Source organism: Lolium perenne, chromosome 4 (assembly GCF_019359855.2).
Source record: "Lolium perenne isolate Kyuss_39 chromosome 4, Kyuss_2.0, whole genome shotgun sequence".
NCBI lineage: Eukaryota > Viridiplantae > Streptophyta > Magnoliopsida > Poales > Poaceae > Lolium > Lolium perenne.
The window spans coordinates 394,913,519-394,940,424 of record NC_067247.2 but is presented as its reverse complement, the minus strand read 5'-3'; the positions used below and the strand labels follow the sequence as shown (position 1 = coordinate 394,940,424).

General features: G+C 46.8%; 2 protein-coding genes across 2 annotated transcripts; both read right to left on the bottom strand.

Annotated features, from left to right (window-relative positions):
• Window positions 1-12,072: 12,072 nt before the first annotated feature.
• LOC127348266 (uncharacterized) lies at window positions 12,073-13,385 on the bottom strand. Its single transcript, XM_051374349.1, has 2 exons — window positions 12,288-13,385; window positions 12,073-12,090 (listed from the first exon to the last, which is right to left on the bottom strand). Exons 1-2 carry the CDS (start codon window positions 13,383-13,385, stop codon window positions 12,073-12,075), a joined length of 1,116 nt encoding a protein of 371 aa, XP_051230309.1.
• Window positions 13,386-14,635: 1,250 nt separating this feature from the next.
• LOC127297661 (U-box domain-containing protein 52) lies at window positions 14,636-19,364 on the bottom strand. Its single transcript, XM_051327975.2, has 10 exons — window positions 19,207-19,364; window positions 18,890-19,079; window positions 18,660-18,781; window positions 18,439-18,563; window positions 18,135-18,340; window positions 17,614-17,891; window positions 17,158-17,259; window positions 16,644-17,072; window positions 15,542-16,303; window positions 14,636-15,419 (listed from the first exon to the last, which is right to left on the bottom strand). Exons 2-10 carry the CDS (start codon window positions 19,059-19,061, stop codon window positions 15,231-15,233), a joined length of 2,385 nt encoding a protein of 794 aa, XP_051183935.1. The 5' UTR covers window positions 19,062-19,079; window positions 19,207-19,364; the 3' UTR covers window positions 14,636-15,230.
• Window positions 19,365-26,906: the final 7,542 nt, after the last annotated feature.

Genomic DNA, 26,906 nt, shown 5'->3' with positions numbered 1-26,906 from the left:
TAGAGTCAGCGAGAGGATGCGTACGAACCTGCGGACGGTTTGGCCCATATGCTACAAGAGGAGTGAACCTACGTGCAGGGCTGCGTCGAGACATTCACAATAGTGGGACGCCGCCGACGCATCCGCCGCCAAGAAACTACAGCCACTACACGGACACGGCGAGACCAGGGTAACGGTGGGACTGGTCGATTTGCGTGTTTCCTTTGTGCGGTGGGAACACCTAGTACCGGACTGCTGCAGCAGCTGCAGGCCATCGCACCGCCAGTGTCCGGCCACGCCGTACCCTTCAGTAGCGACAACCGATCAAACGTGGCCACCATGACCACAATCGACCCTGCGGCCACAAGCCCTCCCTCGGCGAGGCCACCGCCCAGCACGACGCCCCGCAGCCTGTCCAGGAACACCACCACGCCCGCTGGTGAGGAAGAGGGAGGGAAGAAGCGCCCTACCAGTCCTAGGATCACGGCCGTGCCCCGGAGCTCGAGCAACAAGGGCTCCTTGAAGAGCACAACGTCTGTGACGTGCCCAGACGCACCTAGAACCAGCGCGCCACGGTGTCCGCGCCGCACGAAAGCCGTGACGGACCTCCATGACGTGGGCGCTCAGCGCGCTTGGCCTCTCATGCACAATCACCACCGGCGGCTTCGGGCCCGGTTCTTGGATCCTGAGCACATCTGCGCGCCCGGACTCGGCCTGCACGGCTGCCGGACATCGTCCATCACGGCGGATGCGTTTGCCATGCCCACCGTGCTGAACCCTAGCCTCTAGCACGTAGCCCTAGCCTCTAGCACGTAGGGGCGCGGCCGAGCACTGCAGTGTTGCAGAAACGGAAAAGGAGGAGACGGCGGCACCGGACGTGGCCAGGGAGGGGGAGGAGGGTAGCAACCCTGGGGCGAGGATGGAGTTCGAGGCGGTGGAGATAATGGGGAGAGAGGGAGGAGAATCAAAAACGCGGAATCTCGTCTCAATCATCATTTGTCAGGACTTTTTGGGGTAAGTTCTTTGGCTTGGACAGGACATTTAGTTCATGTTGCTATTCCCGCATCCAGAGGGGAGTACGATTAGATGGAATAATGTCTTAGATCCACTTGGGGTGGTCAAAGTGGTTCTCTAAAAATGCTAGAACCGCCCAGTCCAAAAGGAAGCACATCACAGATCAAAGAAAATAACAAGGGAAAGTGCAAGAGGACACCCGAAGTGCACACAAGAAAAATAATCAACCACAAAATCACTTACGTGTCAACCTATTGTTAATCCAAAAAAAATTCAAAATTATGGGAAAGAAGATGTTTGTTATGCTTTCATATAGTACTTATGATCTTGTTATTAATAACATCCAATGTTCATGATCATGAAACTATGATTATCTATGAATCAACAAACTAGTTTAACAAGAGGCTTACTACGGACTATTTTATGTTTACAAAACACACAAGTATTAATGTTTCCGGTTAATATAATTATAGCATGGGATGTAAATATTTATCAAGAACACTAACATATAACAATAACCATTTTATTATTGCCTCTTGGGCATATCTTCAACACTACATACCCTTGTAGATTGCTAAACGCAAGCGTTTTACAATGCGGTTGATGTAGTCATTCTCTCCGCGATCCAATTCGACCAACACCGCAATGAGCGGTCCCTCCGAGTTATGCACATGGTACCCACCGGAACCTTCTAGAATGTCCGGTACAATATCGAAAATCCTGAATTTTTCCGGTAGCCCTGAAAATACTTTCCCATATGTTTTTGCTTATCTCCGAACCATTCCAAAGCTCCTCGTGATGTCCTAGATCCCATCCGAGACTCCGAACAAATCTTAGAATTCACCATCATTATTATCTTGTTTTTACTCTAGTGTCATCAAGCGTTAAGTGTGTGACCCTACTGGTTCGAGAATATGTAGACATGATCGAGACACCTCTCCGATCAATAATCAATGATTCCCACACATTTAGCGAAGATCTTTATATCTTGAACCACGATGTCAAGTATTCGAATAATTCCAGTATTCCATTCTCTTTGTCTCGCCATATTTTACTTGCACGATATTCAATCATTGGTATCACCATACCTAGTTCAATCTCATTCCTAGAAAGTAGTATTTACTCATACCGTAACACATCATTCACTTGTGGCTAACTCCTTAGTCGTGTGTTTGCAAGCGATATAGGATGTGCGTTACATGAGCGGGCCCTGAGTATATCTATCTGTTACTGGATGAACAAATCGCACTCATGATACATACAACCCAACAAGTACAATCTGAGATACCCAAAGACACATTTATGATCACCCAATTACGAAGTGACGTTTGATATTATCAAAGCATTCTTCTAGTACACGGGATAGCATAATTTAATAGTCTAAGGATTGGTATGCTTGACATTGGAAAACTACAACAATTAAACATTAGCACGATCATATTGCTTTGCTTAGTTAGGTCTTTCCCATCATGTCATTATCCTGATGACATAACCCCATTGTAAATTGACAACACGTGTATATGGTTAGAAAACCTTAACCATTATCAACCAACGAACTAGTCTACTAGAGACTTACTAGGGACACCGTGTTGTTTACAAACCACACAAGTATTAACGTTTCCGTTTAATACAATTCTAACATGGAGTATATACATTTATCATGAACAAGGAAATATGATAATAACTATATTATTATTGCCTCTAGGCCATATTTCCAACAATATCACATCAAGGTCACCAGCCCAGTCTGCATCAGAGAAAGCACTAAGCAATGTGGATGAAGACCGCTGAAAAGTGAGCCCAACCTTGAGAGTACCACTGATGTATCGTAGTATTCGTTTCACTGCAGTCCAATGAACAGTCGTAGGAGCATGAAGAAACTGACACACTTTGTTTACTGAAAATGATAAATCAGGTCTAGTGAGAGTCAAGTACTGAAGTGCACCAACAATGCTTCTGTAATGTGTGCTATCATCAGAGCCAAGAAGTGATCCATCATGCAAAGACAGCTTTTCGTTAAGAGCAAGTGGTGTAGGACATGGTGTACAGTCTTTCATACCAACACGGGCCAACAGATCTGTAGCATATTTCTCTTGATTCAAGAGCAAAAAATTAGCACGTTGATGTACTTCAAGACCCAGAAAGAAGTGAAGATTGCCTAGATCCTTGAGAGCAAAGTCAGAACTCAAATTGTGCAATAGTGCAGATATGGTTGTATCAGATGAACTGGTAACAATGATATCATCAACATATATAAGGAGAAAAATAATAATCCCTGACTTAGCAAAGAGAACAAAGAAGTATCTGCTTTAGAAGGAACAAATCCAAGAGTGCTTAACTTAAAGCTTAGACGAGAATACCATGCTCGAGGTGCATGTTTCAGTCCATAAAGAGCTTTGTCAAGCTTGCAAATATAGTTTGGATTAGCGGAAGACCCAAAACTAGGTGGTTGTTTCATGTATACATCCTCTTCCAGAATACCATGTAAAAACGCATTCTTGACATCCAGCTGCCTTAAACTCCAACCCCGAGAAACTGAGATGGAGAGAACCAATCTAATAGTAGCAATTTTAACCACGGGACTAAATGTGTCCTCATAATCAAGGCCATACCGTTGTTTAAATCCTTTTGCAACAAGACGAGCCTTATACCTGTCAATAGTACCATCAGCATGCTTCTTGATACGATAGACCCACTTGCAGTCAATGACATTTCTATGTCGACATGGGGGCACAAGATGCCAGGTTTTGTTAGCAATGAGAGCATCATATTCATCTTGCATAGCAAACTTCCAATTTTCATCGGTGAGCGCCTCACGAAGATTTGTAGGTTCACCTGTAGAAGTTAAAAGGGCATATCGGACAGTACCATCAGTATATACTTTGGGTTGTTTAATGCCTTTCTGTAAGGGAGTGCGTGGTGCTGGAGGCTCCTGACTGGAAGCAGTACGAGAAACAGTACCAGAACCAGTACCAGAACCAGCTGCTGCTTCTGCCTGAATACCATGCATGTCATCATGGTCTGCAGTGTCATCATTGTGCTGTGCATCGGGATCCTCCACAGCAGCGTCAGCTGCAGTATCGCCAATCGCATCAGCTGAGATCGAATCACCAGCAGACGGACGCGCTGCATGCGGTGCTGCAGCACCCGGGCCAGCAGCGGCGACAGCATCACGTGGGGGAGCAGTGGAGGGAGCAGCACGGGACCCAGCTGGCGACGTGGCAGGCATGGAGTGGAGCGACGGAGCCGACCCAGCACATCCATCAGCGGGAGCAGGCCTGCTCTGATGGGCGGGAGACTGCATGTCTCGCTCATGATCCAAGGCAGATTCTGGGCCAGAATCTTGCTCAGGATCGCTGCAGATTTCAGATGTAAATTGTTGTGGACTGGCAGTGTCATTTGCTGTGCAGTTTTCATCAGTTTCTCCAGAATTTCTGCTAGTTTCTTCAGCATCTCCGGTGGACATTTGTACAGCGGGAACCTGTGGAGGATTAACAACAGGAACTAGTTGCAAAGCATGATCATTAGTATGCACACCCCTATTATCTAAAGAAACTGAAGACAGAGGTGGGTCATTTGGAAGAAGAAGGATTTCTTCACGGAGACGGCGACCAGCGTTGGGATGAAGGGAAGCAAAAGGAAAAATGTTTTCATCAAACACAACATCCCGAGAAATGTAGACACGACCAGTAGTGACATCAAGACATTTGACTCCTTTGTGAAGGGGACTGTACCCAAGAAAGACACATTGTTTAGAACGAAACGAAAGTTTGTGTTTATTGTATGGACGAAGATTGGGCCAACAGGCACAACCAAAAACACGAAGTGGGTCATAATTAGGAGAGACTTGAAGAAGCTTCTGGGAAGGTGTCTCAAAGTTCAGTACTTTTGTAGGAAGGAGATTAATCAAGTATGTGGCTGTGAGAAAAGCATCATCCCAGAACTTTAAAGGCATAGGGGCATTTGCAAGTAAGGCAAGACCAACTTCAACAATGTGCCTATGTTTGCGTTCCGCGGAACCATTTTGTTGATGAGAATGCGGACATGAAACATGATGAGTGATGCCCACTTTTTGAAAGAAACTATTGAGTTTTTCATATTCACCACCCCAATCAGTTTGCATGGTAATAATTTTCCTACCAAATTTGCGATCAACAAACTGCTGAAAATTGAGAAAGACTTGATACACCTCAGATCGTTTCTTAAGTAAATAGATCCAAGTAAACTTACTAAAATCATCAATGAAGCTTACATAGTATGAATGCTTGCCTACAGAAAGAGGAGCTGGTCCCCATACATCAGAAAAGATCTGTTCCAATGGAACAGTGGATACACTAGAGGATATGGGATAGGGTAGCTGATGACTCTTGGCCTGTTGGCAAGGATCACATACATGAGCATTTGTTTCTGGAGAGTATGATAAATTATTCTTCCTAAGAACTTGCTGAACAATAAAAGATGATGGATGTCCAAGACGACGATGCTAGGTGGAGGAAGTGGGCTTGATGGTGACTAGGGCATGCTTTGATGAAGGCGTGGAGGCAGGGACAAGGGGGTACAAGCCACCTTGACATGGACCCCTAAACAGGACGTGCTGCATTGCCTGATCCTTAATCAAGAAAAAGAAAGGGTGAATTTCAATGAAAGCATTGTTGTCTAAGGAAATCTTATGAGCAGAAAGTAAATTCATGGAAGCACTCAAAACATGGAGAATATTTTTAAGATGAAGAGCACTATGAGGGGTATGCAAAACAGAATGACCAATTTGTGCAATGTCCATACCTTGTCCACTAGCATTGTGAACTTGATCCCTCCCCTGATAGGTGTCATGAACTGTGAGTTTGTTCAGCTGACCAGTAACATGGTTTGTAGCACCAGTGTCCATATACCAATTTGTGTCAATGCCATATGCACCTTTTGTGTCAGTGGGAGTGTCATCATCATCATCATCACCATAACGCCACCAACATTCATGTGCAGAGTGACCTTCCTTTTTGCAGATCTGACAAAGAACCCCCTCCTGCCATGGAGAGGCAACACGCCTAGGCTTCTTGGCACGGCCTCCTTTAGGACGGCGAGGCTGGTCCTGACGTGGAGGCTGAGCCTGCTGAGGAGGCTGTGGGGGAGGAGGGCGTGGAGGGCGCGAGTGTTGCATGTAAGGAGGCATGTAGGGTTGAGGAGCATAAGGTGGCTGGTACATAGGAGGAGGCATATATGGGATGTGCTGCTGATAGGTAGGAGCCGGCTGATATGGAGGATATGGAGAGTAGGGATATTGTGGTGGAGGCGGCATATATGGGGCAGGTTGTGGAGAAGGGCGAGGTGGCATAGGTGGGGATGGTGGCGGGCGCCGTGGAGCGGCATTGACCGAGGACATAAAAGTGCCTGAAACCTGACCCGTGGAGGCAAGCATGTTGTCTCGAGTTTCATAGGAGAGAAGCTGCGAGCAAGCATCATTGAGTTTGGTATTGGGATGGGCATTGATCGCAGCAACAAGTCCATTGTAAGAACCATCAAGACCATTAAGTATGTAATCCTTAAGCTCATCATCATCAACCGGTTTCCCGGCAGCAGCAAGTTCAGAAGCGAAGCCTTTCATCTTTGTGATGTACTGTTGAGCACTCAAGTCCAGCTTTTTTGTGTTGGTGAGTGCACCACGGATAGTGGAAACCCGGGACTTGGACTGAGAGGAATAGAGCTCATGGAGCGCAGTCCAAACATCAGCAGGATGCGTGAGACCAAACACCTGCGGAAGAACATCTTCAGAGAGAGAATTAACCAGATAGCTAACCACTTGTTGATCCCGCATAATCCAAGTGTCATAGGCCGGGTTGGGTATGGTGATTTTCTTCTGATTCTCATCATCAACCTCGAGAGTTTCAGGCGGCGCCAAATCCGATCCCTCCAGGAGACCCATGACCCGCGCACCACGGAGAGAAGGCAAGACCTGAGCTTGCCAATACAGGAAATTCTCACGTGTCAGCTTCGTTGCAGGAGGAGAACCAATGGTAACCGCAGCAGGGGCGATCGAGGATGACGCCATGAGCATGCTGCAAGACGGCCGGCGAGAAACAGAGACCGCACCAGGAAAACAGAAAACAGCCTCGAGAAAAACAGAGACAAAAGCCTGCCGTATAGATGGAAAACGGAGGTTCTAGGGTTTGTAGAGAAGTTGTCTAGATTGTTGTGGGGCTGAAACTGAGCTGGGGAATTGAAAAACAAGGAAGTAAACAAGGTCCTGGTCGTAGCGATCAAGGGGATCGAGAAGCGTGAGGGCGGCGGCGGCGAAAAAGATCACCGGCGGCGGCTGCTGGAAGGGAAGAGGAAGGCTCGTGATACCATATTGGATTTTAGGAGAACGATCGTACCCCTTAGGGTGATCGGTTGCGTGTTTATATATTAGGGAAAAACCCCCTAAGTGGTATATACAGAGTTTGTACTGTATACGATCGGAGTACTACTCCGTATCGTATAGGTACAGGTATACAACTCTAACACTAATTACATGTTCAGATCTGCTAAATATGCTTAGACGGATGTGTATAGCTAAGTATATTAGTGCATCGTTTTCAATAATTAAACCATATTGCCTAATAATCTAACATAAGTAAATATAGTACAACGTTACATGGTTCATTGTGCATCAGAACTTCAGAGTCAACATGTGGCAGAGTAATTGTTGGCTAAGGCATATCATACGTCTGCCCTGCTCCCATGTCTTCTAGCACAAATCGAAGTCTTGTCAGGTGGTTAGAGCATCTCCAGCCGCGTCCCCCAAAGGGATTTGGGGCGCGCCGGACAGAAAATGCGTTCCAGCCGCGTCCCCCAAAGCCCATTTTTGTCCGGCGCGCCCCCATTCTGTGTCCGGCGCCCCGAGCCCGTCCCCGTCCCACAGGGGGCGCACCGGGGACGCCGGACACAACGAAAAGCGAGACGGGGAGTGGCGGGGCCGACTCATCAGCGGCACAATAAATTTTTAACCTAACCGTCGCCTACCTCGCGACGAAAGTTATTGGCGGTGCAGTTCCCGCAGCGACGCAGTGATACGTCCAATTTGCATCACTATTTTATATCATAATTTGCTGTTATTCATTGATATATTTCATATTGGGACACAATACTTATGTTATTTCATCTATTTTGCATGTTTCATCATTATTGGAGGATCAAGCACCGGAGCCAGGATTCTGCTGGAAAAAGCACCGTCAGAACGTAATATTTCGGAAGATCAACTGTGGAAGGAAATTATACCAAAAATCCTATTTTTCAAGATGACGAAGGAAGCCAGAAGGAGGAGCCAGCTGGACCCAGGGTGGGCCCACACCATAGGGCGGCGCGGCCCATGGCCTGGCCGCGCCACCATGTGGTGTGGGGGCCCCACAGCCCCTTTCGCCTCCTTTTCTTCGCGAAATCCTTCGTCCCGAAAACCTAAGCCACAGAGGGTACCTCGCGAAGAGTTACAGCCGCCTCTGCGGGGCGGAGAACACCAGAGAGAAAAGAGCTCTCCGGCGGGCAGGAATCCGCCGGGGAAATTCCCTCCCGGAGGGGGAAATCGACGCCATCGTCACCGTCATCGAGCTGGACATCATCTCCATCACCATCATCATCATCTCCACCATCATCACCGCCGTCTCCACCGCTGGACACCGTCACCGCCGTAGCAATTTGGGTTTGATCTTGATTGTTTGATAGGGGAAACTCTCCCGGTATCGATCTCTACTTGTTGTTGATGCTATTGTGTGAAACCATTGAACCAAGTTTATGTTCAGATTGTTATTCATCATCATATCACCTCTGATCATGTTCCATATGATGTCTTGTGAGTAGTTCGTTTAGTTCTTGAGCACTAGACTAAAATCCCGTGTGTCCTCGAGAACGCTTGGTCATTATAAGTAAACAAACCGGCTTGTCCTTTGTGCTAAAAAGGATTGGGCCACTCGCTGCAATTGTTACTCTCGCACTTTACTTACTCGTACTTTATTCAACTGTTACATCAAAACCCCCCGAATACTTGTCTGTGAGCATTTACAGGGAATTCTTCATCGAAACTGCTTGTCAACACCTTCTGCTCCTCGTTGGGATCGACATTCTTACTTATCGAAAATACTACGATACACCCCCTATACTTGTGGGTCATCACGCAGCGACGGTGCAGTTCCCGCAGCGACGCAGCGACGGTGCAGTTCCCGCAGCGACGCAGCGACGCATCCCGTCGCGCCTAGCTCTGCGTGCCAGCGTTAATGCGCGCCACCGCTCCCCGCCTCCCTCCGGCCTATAAAAGGGCCTCCTCTCATCGTCCCTCTCACACACAAACCCTAGCACCTCTCTCCCAAACCCTAGCCGCCACCATCTCAACAAGACTCGACGCTATGTCCGGTAGAGGCGGAGGCCGACCTCGCGGCCGTGGTCGTGGTCGTGGTCGTGGCCGCGGCAGAGCTGAACGCTCGCCGTCGCGTTCCACGCCGCCGGCTTCATCATCGTCAGAGATGGACGTGGAGCCGGACGTGCGGTTCGAGTTCGTCCTCGTCCTCAAGGGCGACCCGCGTGGCATCCAGAGGCTGCCGGACTCCTTCGCCGACTACGTCGCCGGCGACGATCGCCCGCGCACGATGCATCTGCGGGAGGCTGCGTGCGGCTACTACCGGTGGATCGTCGACGTGATCTACGACGCGCGTGGCAAGATGTACCTCAACATCGGCTGGGAGAAGTTCGCGCGGCACCACAGCCTCCAAGCCGGCTTCATCCTCCTGTTCTCCTACTTCGGCGACAGGGACATGAGCGTCAAGGTCTTCGACGAGACGCGGTGCCGCCGGGACTACCACGGCGACAGCACCGACGAGGAGGACGACTGAGTGTTCTTTCTTCGCAGCGAACACGTGCACGGAGGTTTCTGTCTGTTCGCCTCATCGGTAGAACCAACAAGGGCACCATCCTCCCGCTGGATTTTCCAGTTTAGGTGACTGGGTGTGCCCTCGAGTGTTCTTTCTTAGCAGCGAACACAGGAAACCTTCGATGCACGGCCTAGTTAGGTTTAGTTTCTTTGCAAAATTTTATATTTGTGTCCACGACGGTTCAAACTATGTATTAGTTTGTGGAAAACCACGTTCCCAATTATGTTTTCGTGTAAACCACGTTCCAAATTATGTATTAGTTTGTGGAAATTGAAATAAAAAAGCCAAAAAAAAATATTTTAAATGATTGGGGGAGGCGTTTGGGGGACGCGGCTGGGGAGCGACGTCCCCCAAAGGCGGCACGAACAAAACACGTCCCCCAAACGCTCAATCCGGCGCGATTTGGGGGACGCTCTGGGGGACGCGGCTGGAGATGCTCTTAGGCTTTTGCCATCAACAGTGATCGATGAGCTCCTCCACCTCATCATAGATCAAAGTGGCCAAATTCTAGATACATCCGGTGCCACTCTTCTTGTCTACATCAGAATATACATTCCGCCGTCTGTTACACCAGCTTAATATACTGTTAAGCCGTTCTAATTCATTCAGATAACGTTTTGTGGTCTCTCTTCAGCATATACAAATGATCATAAGCCGGCACCGTTCCCGTCCCAGCTTTCTTGATCCCAGCAAACTCCATCTTTGCAAGGTTTCACAAATTTCGTAGATTTTACGTGACATGGGAGCACAGAGCTTCAGACCCCTTCTTCTCTTGGAAGCAGAGCAGACGCATGGCTGGAGATCTCCAACTCCGAGCGCCGTTGCAGCCACCTTCTCTGCCATGGCTGAGGGCGCTGAGTCGCCAACGAGCAAAGCAGAACGCTCCTTCTTCTACGGCCCTGGACATCGGGAGGATGTGCCATCGTCCTCTTCATCTTCAAGGGGAGCAGCCGGTAAGTTCATCGGCCGCGTGATACAGCAGCAAGACAGCGGCGTCTTGGCCGGCCAAACCCGCTGCACAACTAATCCAGGTACAAGCTAGTTTTATAGTCGATGTTCCTGAAGCAGTGAAGCGCACTAGCAGTGTGATGCTAACCTGTGAAGTGCAGCAAATTTCAAATTTGTGCAACGAGTTCTTAACAGGCAACCACAGAATTCACATCAAGATAAAGCGCTTAACACGATATTCAGGCATTCCATAGTTTTAGCAGCAACCCTAAACTTTACTACTCCAGCATAGAGCAGAATGAAAGGGAGTGCTCACAATCTACTACAAAAGCAGAATGGTATCATTTACACGGAATCGGATTTTAGAAGCCAATCTCTCAACAGATAACGGCTGCAATCTTTTGATTGCCATGTAACTATGAATGATTGAGAAAAACTAGTATATAATATTATCAATGGAATACTATAGGTAATAGGTTTATAGACATTAAGCATGACGTGCGACTGAGTACAAAGGTTTGTATTCGCCACATGTTGCTAGGAGCATTTATTTTTCGGAAGCAAAGCAAAGTCTGCAGGATTCATACAGGAGGACCACTCCACTTTTCACCAGAGCTGAGATAGATAAAGCAATTCACAGAAGGATACGCCGAACAAATATTGTAGATAGTCGTGGGCCAACCTCCAATCTCACTTTGTTCAATCTCATACACAAACTTGATGATCATTTTTGTAAGCATTGGCGCCCATCCAAATATCAATGTCACAAAATCAATCTCGTGATCCCCTCCTCTGAAGTTGATGATTTCCACTTCTTCAAGATGAGTCAAACGGATAATTTGACTCCTCCAATCCTTGGGCTCATCACAAGGACAGTTTCCAAAACATTGCGATGCTTGTGCCATCTAGAACATAAAAAAACATTACGATGTATTTCAAACAAGTATTGTGCGTATAAGATATATAGTAACATGGATAATTACGTTGAACCACCCTGGTAGGACAATCTGAAGCTTCCGTGTATTAATTCGAATGTGATGCATCTTAAGAAGACGTAACATAAATGCTCCAAATGCATGCCCCTTTGCGTTGAGATGCAGCTTAAATATGGAAAAGTTGGTAACCACGAGTTTCTCCATCTCATGTGGAAAGTCCACCGCAACACCCATATGATTCTACAAAAAAGATATGATTATTTTGCTTGGTATATATGGCAATGTTGTGATTAAAACTAATTTTCCTACGCAAATCTTGCCGACTGCAAAATATAGCAAATACAAAAGATCTTACATGGGAACCTATCTCCATGGATAGAACATGAACACGAGAGAGCTGAGAACATAGCCCTTCCTCATCTTTGTGTTTGGAGCTCTCTATTGTCTCTAGCCTCAAGCTCTGGAGCCACCAAAAACCAAAAATAAGAGGCACGAAGGAATATGTCCGAGACCATGAAACCTTCTCCACCACTGGCGCTAAGATGGAAACATGGAAGTTCGTCCTGCCATGGACCTTGAGCTTCAATTGCTTAAGTAGTGGAGTCACAACCTGAATGCTCTGACATTCCGTGTCTATTTGGACATCAAGCTCAAGCTCCTCGAGCGACGCCGAGTGGACGGTGACGTCACGTGCAGACATATCTGCAGTCACTTTGAGCACGCGCAGGCGCGGACAACGGATGATCATTGTGACAAGATCAGTGATGGTGCAACCATTAAGGACTAGCCTCTCAAGCGCTGAGAACTCGCCGGCTTGCAGCTGTGTGAATCGAATGGTGTACAAGTTCATCTCGATCGACGTGGTGCGGTTGAAGCATACCAGGTCGGCATCAACAGATCTTATGAAGTGGCTAGTGAAGAGGAGCTCATGAGGAGCGAGCCTAGCCGCGGCACGGAGAAGGTAATCAAAGCGAGGGCCGTCGACCACCCTATGCCTCCCCTCAAATTCGATGCCTAGGCGGGACACCGTGAGGCCTAGCACTGCTGCCGCCTCGAGTGTGGAGAGCTCCGCCACAAGACAGTCTGGCTTGGCACCTCGGAAGGTGATCCCGAGCACGCGCAGCCGCGGGCAGCACTTGAGCAAGGAATCGACCTTGGCAATGTTCCCGGAGATGGACAGCATCTCAAGCACCGGGAGCTCACCCACCGGCGGCGTGATGCGATGGGAACACGTATCCAGCTCAATGGAAGTGGCACGACCGAAGCAAGGCAGTGCGATGGTGATGGCACGGCCAATCTTAGGACACCGCGGGAGGATGAAGACCATCTCCTCCGGCGAGAACCTCGTGGCGGAGAGCAGCAATGACTTTGCACGGGCGTCCTCGACCTTGGCCTCCGCCGCCAGTGACGACATGCTCCTCGATGGCCGGATTTCGAGGAGGGACACGCTGGTGCCGCGAGCGACGCTTTCCAGTGCCGATTTGATCTTGCTCACCGGGATGTCACGGAAGGTCAGGCCGGGGAGACGAGCCCAGAGGCCGCGCCACCGGCGCGAGACCAGCCCTGTGCACGCGGCAGCGCGAGCGCAGCGCAAGCGCACCAGGACCTGGAGGAGCATGTCGTCGGGAAGGACGCTGATTCGATCATCGTCGGCTGGATCATAGTGCGATTGCGATGGCGGCGGCGAGCGCCTGAGGCGCCGTCTCGATCGCGCTTCCATCCACGATCGCGAACCAGAACCCCGTGTACGTGCACACGGCAACTCGATCGGCGTCTGCAAAATCGCGGCCAAATAGATAGCGACGAAAGGACCCCATAATGAGCAGTTTGTTAGAGCCCACCGCACCCGTATTCTCCAGTTGACGAGCCTGTGACTATTCCAAAAAGATTAAAAAAAAACCTTGATTAATAAAGTGAGCTGCTTATTCTAAAAAAAGAAAGCTAAGTCAGATCTGAAATCCACTTTGGCATATGAACCCGTTGTGTGAAAATACATTTTAAAGTGTCAAAAAAATTAATATAAAATTTTGCATGTATATCTAGACATTTTATGTTCGTACACAAGTTTTCAAATTTTTTTTATTTTTTTATATCTCCTGTAAAAAAGACAAATTTTAATGCTACAACACAACTACGTACAGGACATTTTTTTTATTTTTTGTACATGCCACATAAAATGTTGTTTTTTCACGAAAACTTGTGCACAAACATAGAATGTCACGATGTACACCATAAAATTTATATCAATTTTTAAAACATTTTTTAAATTTCTTTTCTAATTATTTTACATAATGGGTGCAAATATTTTACATATGAGCCAAAAGGCCTCACTAACATAGTTATATTTGGAGATCTGCTCCAATTGCAAGACACTAGAACATAACCAGTAGCTTTGACGTGAAACCAACAACCTACGTCTTATATGCTTGACGATAAACTGCTAATTTTTCCCTGTTGCACCACTGAGATTTATGATGCTGGACTGAGCTGACCACTACTCTCTCCGTTGGAAAATATAGGTGACTCAATTTTATCTAAATGCGGATATATTTATCTTGCAGCGAGAAATTTTCATGAAAATATACTTTTGATCCTTTCGGGCCAAGATCCTGGCGAAAAAATAATTCACGGCGCTCACACGATATTATGGGCATTTCAAAGTTTTAGCAGCAACTCCAGAATTTAGCTACCCACAGAACAATGGTCGAAATCTACTACACAAGCAGAATAGTACCATTAAACACATATCAGAAGCCAAAGCTCAAAGGTCTCATCCAAACATTACCATGATAGATACACAGACATGACAAACAAACAGGCGTACTCCCTCCGTTCGGAATGACAAACAGGTGGTTCAATGGAAGTCAATTAACTCGGAATAGAGGGAGTACGTGAAGCATGCTCTAGTACATCACAGCGATATAGGTTCAAATTATCAGAATGAAAACCATACAAATCCATCTGATTCCAGTTCACTAACACATTCACTTGTGAACCTATCAGTTCGACAAACTAATCACCAATTCAAGCAGCAGATGCAGCTGGTAAACATAGCTAAGCATTTCGATGTTGTGCGATCAGTCGCATAGTTGATCAACATCTACGATCTGTCAATGTCAAGCTTGTTTGCGAAACGCTACTTACACACAAAAAAACCTATGGTGGACTGCATCCATATGAGCTCGTATAGTTGCGCAACTAAAAAGATAAGACTCAAAAATCATCAAAAATCTGAAGGACTATATACCTGGCACTGCACAAATGCAAAACTCAAAACTGACAAAAGCTAGGCATCATTGCGCTGCCAATCATTGTTTTACGATCTCCCTCCTCCTGAAGATTACTACTACTCCTGCTTACCGAGGATGGCAATTATAGTTGCGGAATTGCTCCTTCACTTTATGCAGAAGCTGACATGGCCTAAAGCTGTGTGGTTAGACTAACTATTTACCATTAGCCTCGATCAGATGTCTCCTCCCTCAGACCTCCAGCTTGTGATCGCACACAGAAGAGACCGGTTAGGCACAAGAGTCTTGTCAGGCAGCCGCGCTTTCGTCATCGGCGACACGTCATTCTCACACAGCCACATCTCGATCGCGTTGCGCTCATACGAGTACCCGTCCGTGGCGATGCACGGATCCTGCATCACTCTCTGAACGAAAAAGCACACAAACTCATCAATGCATCATTCTTAGAAACAAAAAAACTCACCCATGCATGTTATTTTTATCAAACAATATGAGACACGCTGACCATTGTTTTAGCGGGCCTTACCTTGAGTATTGGGCACATGAAGTGGCTGGGTGGCCCGGGTAAGCCTGGCATGGCCTGCGCCGGCTCCGATGCAGTGGCCACGATATGCTTCAGCCGTTCCAGCTCTACCGCCACTACGCTCCTGAGGTCGGGCCGGTTCTTGCTCCGCATTTCCAGACAGCTGAGGCCCAGCTGAGCTAGATCATTCGTTTCTTTCAGGGGCCAGTTCCCTGCACTCTCATCCAGGATATCCCTAAGTTTCCCATCTTCCACTGCTCGCTCCACTAGCTCCGGCAATCCGATCGGTGGTCTTGCCGTCAGCAGCTGAAGGATCACCATGCCAAAAGAGTATGTGTCAGACTTCACAGACACCTGCCCAGTTCTCTGGTACTCTGGGTCTAGGTAGAACAGTGTGCCTGCCAGACCAGTCTTCTTGTACACTGTACGGCTGGACAAAGACTCCTTCAATGGGACTAGTGTTGACAGGCCAACATCACCAATCTTGCTGACTAAGTTGACGTCGAGGAGCACGTTTTCAGGCTTCAGGTCACGGTGGATGATAGGGCTGGGCTTTGTGCTATGAAGGAACACGAGGGCTGACACAATTTCCCAGGCGATGCGGAAGCGGTGAAACCATGGAATTGGTGGTGTGCCGTTTATGCGTTGCAGACGGTCCGCGAGGCTGCCATTCTCCATGTACTCATACACCAAGCAGCCCCTGTCAGGATAGGCTCCGAGCAGCATCAACAAGTGAGGGTGGCGTATCCTGCTCAGAACCTCGAGCTGCAGAAATAGGCAGAAATAGGCACTTTCTTAAACCTTTAAACATTCTAACTTAAATAGAGATAAAAGTTCTGGTTTAATGGTACAGACATCAGACATGAACTAGTTCTACAACAAACGAAATGAAATACACAGAGACCATAATAGGCAGCATTCAGCAAAAGATATCAGAACACTACATTGCCCATCTAAGTCATACGAGTTGTTTCTTTTTTTACAAAAATGAATATGACTCATTCACAAGATAGGACACAGTTTCACTATGATATGAAAATATGATTAAAATAAAGTGTTGCCTCATAATTTGTTCACTAGAAGAAGCACAAAATTCAGGCAATACCTCTTGGTTGAAATGCTTGGTACTGGTGCGGTCATTAGAATGGAGGACCTTGATTGCTACATCTAAGTGATTGAGATAGCCCTTGTATACAGTTCCATTAGATCCAGTTCCGATCTTTCGAGACTCTGAGAATGATGATGTGGCGTTATCAATCTCCTCCCAAGAGAACGTCGAGTATGAGTTGCCTTGAAGTACAAAGAGCTGCTCCAATTTAGACTTCTGATCAGCGTCTTTGGATGCCTGTGCCAGCAGCCTATTTTTCTGCATAACCTCCGCTCTTACAAGATCCTTAACACGGGCAGTTACCTCCTCTGCGGCACATCTATGTGCCATCCCTTCCAGTATCTCGTCATTGGCCTTATCCACCCTGGACTGTATCTCTCTTAATTGAACTTCCCCTTCCACACGCCTTGCAGCTAATTCATCCACCTGGCATCAATAAGGATCAGATGTAAGATGATTTAAACAATTGGTAAATCCATCCTTTCAGACAGCAGCAATAACACCGACTTGCCTGATGAGATGCATCCACAGACTCATCCTGAACAAGTTTGTATGCCCCCTGTTTATGTCTCAGTTCAAGCCTCAGCTTTTCGAGCTCTGCATTGACATCATCCTGCATTGGAACATGTTATCAGGTCTCAGCAGAGTTAGTATGCAATCCCCAAAACATAGCATATTCCATTCACCTTCTTTATCCGGAGCAACAGTCAATTCACCTAATCAAGGAATGCATCTATAGTAATTCAAGAACCATAAGGCACATGTAAACTTGACAGTAACTCATTATCAAGCAGAGTACCATAACCAATTTAGCAAAAAAAAACCTGGGTAATTTTCAATATATTGGACTACTGGGAAAAGTATCAAATCAGAAGCTTTGTGTTAGACCTCTAAATAAATACAGTTTTGGGTGAAAACATGTGTATGATTAAAATTCTGTCAATAACCAAGAAACTTTACCACTAACCTTGTTGTCCGAAAGTATTAATCCCTGCAATGAACTTTCTTTCATCGGTACCTTGTCCGAACCCCACAATTTACTTGAGACAGAGCTTTCAGCACCAGTGCATGAGGCGATTCTTCTGTCCTTATCATTATATGATGCATTTCCAGTGAGATAATCATATAGAGTAAATGAGCGATGACCTTCAGCAGATGAACTACTTCCAAGGTTCTCTGATGTAGAGTTGGAGCTTGGCAGACGTGGAAAACCAAACAGACCCTGTCCTGAACCGTTGTTCATATCTGATGAGAAAGGGCACAAGTAAACATTCAGATGATGAGAAGGGGAATAAGAAAGTCCAGCTTGTCTCTGCATTTAAAATTCAACTTTTAAGAAAAAGTACTAGAAACAATAATAGGCTTATGTCTTCATGCAAGCATGCTGCAGTTTCACATTTTCATCATGAATGAGAAATGGGAATGAATGTGTTGCACAAAAAGAAAGCAATACATTTGGTGTTAGCTTGGCAACTGGGAATGCCTTACCTGATATCGAGGATGTTCCATCTGAAAATAATTCGCTGCTAGAGCTGCTGCAGCTGCCTTTTGGTACCCTGGAGCCAGAGGGCGAGCCGATTTCTGATTCCGGAGCATAAACCGAAGACAATCCATCCTTTGAGACAACATACGCTGTGCAAAAGCTGGGGACACTCTTGCAGATTTTGGATGACGTCCTACTTCCACTGGACTTCCTGTACAAGAAAGACATGCCGTTCGATGGTCAAACGGATGCACGAGCATTAAATAACCCATGGCTGTGGATCAGCACAGAACAAGTGTGACGAGCTACCTAGTAAAGGCGCTCCTGCTGGTAGGGTTGCCGACGACGAGGATCTGTATCTGGTACTGAGCAACGAGATTGGAAATGGTATCCGCGACATCGCTGCCGTTAACAAGCAGCATCTGAGCTTCAACCTGGTCAGGTGAGCAGATAGATAAATTCGCCAGCAGACATTCATTCAGTTCAGAGCCTACAATAGGAAATGGAATTGTTAATGAAACTCAAACTACCTTGTTTTGATTACACATGTTCTTGCAGCGGGCGAGCATTTCCTGCGCCTTGAGCTGCACCATCTTGACGTACGCGTCGGATTTGTCGGGGCGCACTTTGTCGATCGGGATGTAGTTCCCCACTGAAACCAAGCCACAAGCAGACATTTCCACAAACACGTAGTGAGCAAGCAGCGAAAAACTCGACAAGGAGGCGGGAAACAATGAGCGTGTAGTGTAGCATAGCATACGTTCTGTGGGTACAGCCAGGACCGGGGTGAGGACGTGGATGAGCCTGAAGGCGGCGCCGGCGGGGGCGAACTTGGCGAGAGCCCACTGGAGGACGTAGGCGCTGGACTTGGAGCCGCTGAGTGCCAGTCCCACAGTGGGAGCTCCAGTCCCCGGTTCGTATCGCGCGGCCATCGATCAAGTGTCGCATGCCTGGTTCGTAGACAACAAGAGGGGAAACGGAATCAATCGGCAACGGCGGCAATGGAGGAAGACGGTAGTAACCGATCTGCTGCGGGAGGATGCGTGCGCATTTGGTGGAGGATGGAGCGGAGCTTACCCGGTGACGTCGGGCGCGGCGGTTGTTCCCTTCGGCCGGCGAGACGAGGCGAGGCCACCGGAGCGGACAGCGGAGGCGGAGGAGCTCCGCTCGGTACGGAGCGGCGGTTACGACTGCACGGAGAGTTTTTATTTTATTTGTTTTTGCATTGCAAAGGAGGAGGATACGCGGACGGACTTGCAACAGTTCCACGGCGCCGCAACTTTTTTTTAGAAAAGGCCTAACATCCACGTAAATTTTGCAAGAGATAAATTCTTCCTGGTTGCTTTGAATCCGATTATTCTGGACTATTTCTCAAATCTATTTACATCGGACAACCCTGTGGTCGATCGGCGTTTCTTGATAAAGTGATCCCTAAAGTCTCAGAAGTGATGAATAATATGTTGATGGCCCCATCCTCAGCAGAGGATGTTAAAAAGGCTGTTTTTACTATTGGTGATCTAAAAGCCCCGGCTCCACATGGATTACATGCTATTTTCTTTAAAAGATTTTGGTACCTCATTGGTAATGATATCACTGCGGCAGTGCTTAAGGCGATCAATGAAAAGAGTATACCTGTAGGGTGGAATGAAACTGTGATTGTCATGATTCCTAAAGTTGATAACCCGGAGGAAGTATCGCAGTTCAGACCAATTTTTATATGCAATGTGGTGTACAAAATCATTTCCAAAATGCTAGCTGCGAGACTCAAGGTTATTTTACCAGACATTATTTTTCCCACCCAAAATGCTTTTATTCTTGGTAGACTCATAACAGATAATGTACTGGTGGCATATGAATGTGTTCACAAAATTAAGAATAAAAGGAAAGGCAAATCTGGTCTGTGTGCTGTTAAACTTGATATGCATAAAGCTTATAATAGAGTTGAGTGGAAATTTCTAAAAATGATGATGCTAAGGTTTGGATTTCATGAGCAATGGGTTGAGCTGATTATGGCATGTGTCACATCTGTTTCCTATGTGGTCAGATATAACTCTCAGTTAACGGATGGCTTCACTCCTACCAGAGGTATAAGACAAGGGGATCCCCTATCCCCGTATTTGTTTCTGTTGTGTGCATAAGGTTTATCCAGCGGCTTGATGCATGAAGAGGAGATTGGTGGCATTGAATGGATTAAGGTGTGCAGAAATGCACCATCGATATCACATCTTTTATTTGCTGATGATTCTTTAATTCTCTTGAAAGTAGACTCGAATAATGCAATCTCGTTGCAATAAGTGCTTGATGCCTAATGTGCAAATTCAGGACAGATGGTCAGTGTGGCTAAATCTAGCATCTTCTTTAGCCCTAATACAAGTGTGGGGGTGAAGGTAGATATGTGTAACATCCTCAATATTTATATTGAAGCTATTTCTGATAAGTATCTGGGTTCGCCAGCTATTTGTGGGGTTGATAGAAGCGACTGTTTTTCTGCATTTTATTGAAAGGATCCTACAAAGAATTGAAGAGTGGAAAGAGAAAATGCTCTCAATAGGTGGAAAAGAAATTTTGATCAAAGCAGTTATCCAAAGTATCCCTGTTTATATCATGTCCGTCTTTCTTCTGCCGTAAAAAAATACTGATATCATTGCTCAATTCTGGTGGGGTGATGATGATAAGGGAAAGAAAATGCACTGGTATGCATGGTGGAAAATGTGTTTTCCAAAGAAGGAGGGGGAATGGGTTTTCGAGATCTCCACTCTTTTAATAAAGCTATGCTGGCTAAGCAGGTATGGAGGTTGATTGATGAGCCAAATTCTCTTTGTGCCCAAGTACTGAGGGCCAAATACTATCCAAATGGTAATATTTTATAGGCTGGACCCAAATCTGGATCATCTTTCACTTGGCAAAGTATTTGTGCAGGAATTCAAACATATAAAAGAGGGTGCATATGGAGAGTGGGAAGTGGAGATTCTATTGATATATGGAGGGATCCTTGGATTCCAGCGAGCCATAATAGAAAGGTGATCTCCCCCCGGGGACATTGTATTCTTTCAAAGGTGGCGGAGCTTATTGATCCTATCTCTGGTCAGTGGGATATGGATACTATCCATTCAAATTTCCACCAAATTGATGCGAATAGGATCTTGCAAATCCCCCTGAACATATATGGTTTTGATGACTTTTTAGCGTGACATGGAACGAGATCTGGGAGATTTTATGTGAGGTCTGCATATCATACAGAATGGCGCCATCAGTTTAATGGTGTTACATGCAGGTCTCTAATTGTTGGTACTCCTCTTAACAGCCAGACTTGGAAATTATTATAGAATTTGCAGGTATCGACGAAAGTGAAAATCTTTTGTTGGAGAATTTTGCATGGGATAGTGCTGCTTAAATCAATTCTATTCAGACGGCATATTGGTACTGATGGCATATTCCCAATCTGTAATGTTGTTGAGGAAGACGTTCTTCATATGTTATTCACATGTCCTGAGGCGGAACTAATTTGGAGGTGTCTCGGTATTACTGATGTTATCCAAAATGCTATGACAATTGGCTTTTCTGGCTCTGAAGTGATGGCATCCTTGCTAAACATGAACAACCTGACTGTCCCGGGTTTCAAGTCAATTCATATGAGAGAATTAGTTGCGGTGGCATCCTGGTACATCTGGTGGTTGAGAAGGACAAGATCGCATGGTGAGCAAATTCCATCTATAAGAAAGTGTGTTACTTCTATTCGTTCAATTACAACAAATAATGAGTGTATAAAACCCTCAAGTGAAGCCCATGATAAGGTGGTTTGGCTGAACCAAGAAACAACTTTGTGAAGCTTAATGTCGATGCATCGTTTGTAGAGAACGAGGAAGCTGGAGCGATGGGAGCTGTTTTACGTGATAACCAGGGTGTTTTCCTTGCAGCAGGGGCGACGTTCATATCCCATGTCCCATCTGAAAGGATCGTATGCCGCACCTAGAGGGGGGTGAATAGGTGCTAACCAATTTTTAGTTCTTTTTCAATTTAGGCTTGACACAAAGGTAAATTCTCTAGATATGCAACTAAGTGAATTTACCTATATGACAAGATAAGCAACTAAGCAAGATATAGCTACGCAATATAAGAGATAGAATAGGATAAAGGTAACCGAGAGTGGAGCACGCGATGACACGGAGATGATTCCCGTAGTTCTCTTCCTTTGCAAGAAGGTACGTCTACGTTTGGAGGAGTGTGGTTGCTACGAAAGCCAAACCAACAGCTACGAAGGCTTCACTTAGATCTCCGGTGAGCAACGCCACGAAGGCCTAGCCCACTTCCACTAAGGGATTTCCTCGAGGCGGAAACCGGGCCTTTACAAGGTTCTTGGGGCACACATCCACAACTGAATTGGAGGCTCCCAAATCTGTAACAATACAACAATCAACAACAACACATCAACACAAATCATCTAGGGAACCAAATAGGAACACTAGCATGAGATCCCTCAAACAAATGAGGGGGAAATGAAAAACGCTTCGGTGAGGATGTAGATCGGTGTCTTCGCATTCGAATCTCCAAAGATCAAGAGCTTTGGTTGGGGGAGGAAGGAGATCTTGCAAATGTTGTGTTTCTTGAGGTGGCTCTAATGGAGGTGAAGCTTGGAAGATTTCTTGTGCAATGATTGAGCAAAGGAGGAAGGAAGAAGAAGGGGGTATAAATACCCCTCTCCAAAATCCAGCCGTTGGGGCTTCCGGGGGGGCGGATAATCCGGCCTAAGTAAGGGCCGGATAATCCGCCCCCCCGGATAATCCGGCCTCAGGGACAAAACCAAGACAATATCCGGCCAAATGTCCGGCCCCTATCCAGACTTGCTTTTCTTCAGGTCCTTAGCCATTTTCGAGGGGCCCGGATATTTTGGAAATATCCGGCCCGGATAATCCGGCCCTGGGACAAAACCGGGACAATATCCGGGCAAATGTCCGGCCCCTATCCAGAAGCATACTGAGCCACAATTCCTCAAGTCCTTAGCCGAAAACTGGGGGCCGGATATTTTGGAAATATCCGGCCCAGATTATCCGGCCTGATGATCTTTTTGCTGCTTCTTTTTGACAGAACTGACCACATCCAACACACATATAAATGTATCTATATAATCCCTGAACCACTTAGACAAACATTAGTGTATCACATACATTGACATCAAACACACAAAACATAATATGAGAGATGTTCTTTCAATCTCCCCCTTTTTGGTGTTTGATGACAATATACGGATTTGCAAGAGAATCACTATAGAGACAAGCATGATGGCAAAACATAAAGGCACTCCCCCTACATGTGTGCATATAAGTAATTTGCATTTGAATACAAATACACAACACATAGGAGCGAGGTGCCTCAACACAAGAGGTATCCAACATGAGCTCTAACAAGAGACATAGACATATATGAAGTTGAGATAGGATGCTAGAAATCAAACCCATGTGTAGATATATAATACAGAGATATAGCATCACACATAATATAATAGCCTTGATCTCAACATATAGAAATCCGAAAACCATAACAATGTCTCACACCACATAGCACATAGTTTTAAACGGAACACAAACAAACCAAATAGTTCAAATAAGAGGGAACACAAGCAATAGAAGAATGATAAACGCATATGCTTGTGCCCAAACCATGCAAATCCCCGAAAGAAGTCCTAATAGAACACTTCTCCCCCTTTGGCATCGAGACGCCAAAAAGGGGACAAGCGCGATGCTACTCGCCCCATGGGGATCACTCGGAGGCATCTTCGTCATCGGACTGGTACGCCGCTTCCTCATCTTCATCTTCAGTGTCAGGGGCATCCGGAGAGCGGCGAGTGAGGTTGGACCTTTGAATGCAATCATCAAGATCACTCCACGGAACCTGTGAAGAATGCCACCCACTGTAACCTGGGTGAACTGGAGGCTGAGGCGGGGGTCCTTGCTCACCACTGAGCTTGTGCAGAATAACCGCCTGAGTATGCTTAATCTCAGAACGCTCTCGGCTGGCCGCATAGTTCTCCTTATGGATCTCAATGTTCATGCAGAGAATGTGACGCTGAAACCAACTAAGCCTGCTCACTTGTTTCTTCATAGCCGGGAGGTCGGCATGGCGAGCAGGAGCAAAACCACTAGAACGAGCATCACCCATGAAGGAGTCAGGTGCAGGAGTAGCAGAAGAAACTGGCTTAAGCTTGTAAGGCTTCTTGACAGTGTGCTTCATCAATGGGTACACGCTCAAGTCTTCACCATCCAAAGCCACAGAGTTGTTCATGAGGAGCTGGATATAAGGTGCATAAGGTATGGTGGTCCGGGAGACCATGGCATCATGAATCTCATTGAAGATGAAGTCCATGACATCAATAGTGTAGTTACGTTCCTCATTAACATCACGAGCACACCTAAGGCTGAGGTGCAAAAGATCCAGAAGGGCTCCCCGGAGTGCATCATTGTTACCACCATTTGGAGAAATGGTGGCCCGAAAGAACCTGAGCAACTGACCATAGATGGGAAGCAGCCCCTTGGCAGTACCAACTTTTCCAGCTGAGGTATAGAGATCAAACAACACATTCTTATCTGTCCTCTGTGGTCCATGGAGGCGACGACCTCCTCCTGCAGGAACTCCAAGAATACCAGCAAACCGGCGCAAGGTTGCCCTACAGTGAGTGGAGCCAGACATCCATTCCATAGTGCAGTCCTCATCTTTCTGGATGGCCAAAGTGGCAAAGAATTGCTTCACCAACTCTGGACTATAGTCACATTGAATCTTCATGATATCCTTCAAGCCCATCCTGCCAGCTACCCAGATTTCATCTTCAAAATGATTGTTGACTGCCAGAAGGTCCACATCGATAGCTTGCATGGGTCTCAGATTCTTCATGGGCTCATAAATGTCCTTGTAGATGAACTCCTGCTCCATGCACCAGTATTTCCTGCCCTCTGTCTCTTCATCCCTTGGGAGGTCTTCATACCAGTTCTTCATGCGGATAGCGGAATAAGTGACAATGTCCATGGTCTTGTAGTTTTCCCTTGTAGCCTTGTTCTTCTGCCTAGATGTTGAGGACTTGCGAGGAGCGTTTGGTGCGAACTCATCACTTGAACGATCACCCCTTGGGCGTCTCCGAGCACCCCGAGAAACACGACCCGCATCCATTGTGGAAGCCGCTTGGAGGAGAAGGTAGCTAGGAAGGAGAGGCACCCGATCCACCCAAAAACTCCGAGAGGGAGCGGACGGGGCAACTCCGGCGAGGAGGAGGAGCTCCGGCGGCTTGAGGAGGAAGAAGAGGGCGCTGTAGGACAACGTTGCATAGAAAACAAAAAATTTCCTACCGCGAACACGCAATCCAAGCCAAGATGCAATCTAGAAGACGGTAGCAACGAGGGGATTATCGAGTCTCACCCTTGAAGAGATTCCAAAGCCTACAAGATGAGGCTCTTGTTGCTGCGGTAGACGTTCACTTGCCGCTTGCAAAAGCGCGTAGAAGATCTTGATCACCGGCGCCACGAACGGGCAGCACCTCCGTACTCGGTCACACGTTCGGTTGTTGATGAAGACGATGTCCACCTCCCGTTCCAGCGGGCAGCGGAAGTAGTAGTTCCTCTTGAATCCGACAGCACGACGGCGTGGTGTCGGTGGCGGTGGAGAACTCCGGCGGAGCTTCGCTAAAGCACGCGGGAGATATGGAGGAGAAGGGGGCGGCTAGGGTTTGGGAGGGGGTGGCCGACCACTTCAAGGGGGGCGGCCAGCTTGTGGTCTTGGGGTGGCCGGCCCCCTCCCTTGGCCCCTCATTATATAGGTGGAACCCCAAGTGTTGTACTACAAGTCTTCGAATAAGACCCGAACCCAAAACCTTCCATAGAATAGGGAAACCTACCCAAGCTAGGACTCCCACTAGAGGTGGGAGTTCCACCTTCCATGGAGGGGGTGGCCGGCCCCCTATGGGGGAGTCCACTTGGGACTCCTCCCCCACTAGGGTTGGCCGGCCATGGTGGTGGAGTCCCACCGGGACTCCACCTTCCTTGGTGGTTTCTTCCGGACTTTTCTAGAACCTTCTAGAACCTTCCATATCATTTTAATTCACATAAAATGACATCCTATATATGAATCTTATTCTCCGGACCATTCCGGAACTCCTCGTGATGTCCGGGATCTCATCCGGGACTCCGAACAAATATTTGAACTCCATTCCATATTCAAGTTCTACCATTTCAACATCCAACTTTAAGTGTGTCACCCTACGGTTCGTGAACTATGCGGACATGGTTGAGTACTCACTCCGACCAATAACCAATAGCGGGATCTGGAGATCCATAATGGCTCCCACCTATTCAACGATGACTTTAGTGATCGAATGAACCATTCACATACGATACCAATTCCCTTTGTCACGCGATATTTTACTTGTCCGAGGTTTGATCTTCGGTATCACTCTATACCTTGTTCAACCTCGTCTCCTGACAAGTACTCTTTACTCGTACCGTGGTATGTGGTCTCTTATGAACTTATTCATATGCTTGCAAGACATTAGACGACATTCCACCGAGAGGGCCCAGAGTATATCTATCCGTCATCGGGATGGACAAATCCCACTGTTGATCCATATGCCTCAACTCATACTTTCCGGATACTTAATCCCACCTTTATAACCACCCATTTACGCAGTGGCGTTTGGTGTAATCAAAGTACCTTTCCGGTATAAGTGATTTACATGATCTCATGGTCATAAGGACTAGGTAACTATGTATCGAAAAGCTTATAGCAAATAACTTAAT

Excerpts from the sequence above, each read along its gene's own strand:
- LOC127348266 (XM_051374349.1), bottom strand. The coding sequence starts at position 13,385 with ATGCTCCTCCAGGTCCTGGTGCGCTTGCGCTGCGCTCGCGCTGCCGCG.
- LOC127297661 (XM_051327975.2), bottom strand. The coding sequence starts at position 19,061 with ATGGCCGCGCGATACGAACCGGGGACTGGAGCTCCCACTGTGGGACTG. Across the intron at positions 18,782-18,889 it reads CCTGGCTGTACCCACAGAAC|TGGGGAACTACATCCCGATC; the intron begins GTATGCTATGCT and ends GCTTGGTTTCAG. Across the intron at positions 18,564-18,659 it reads ACATGTGTAATCAAAACAAG|GTTGAAGCTCAGATGCTGCT; the intron begins GTAGTTTGAGTT and ends TCACCTGACCAG.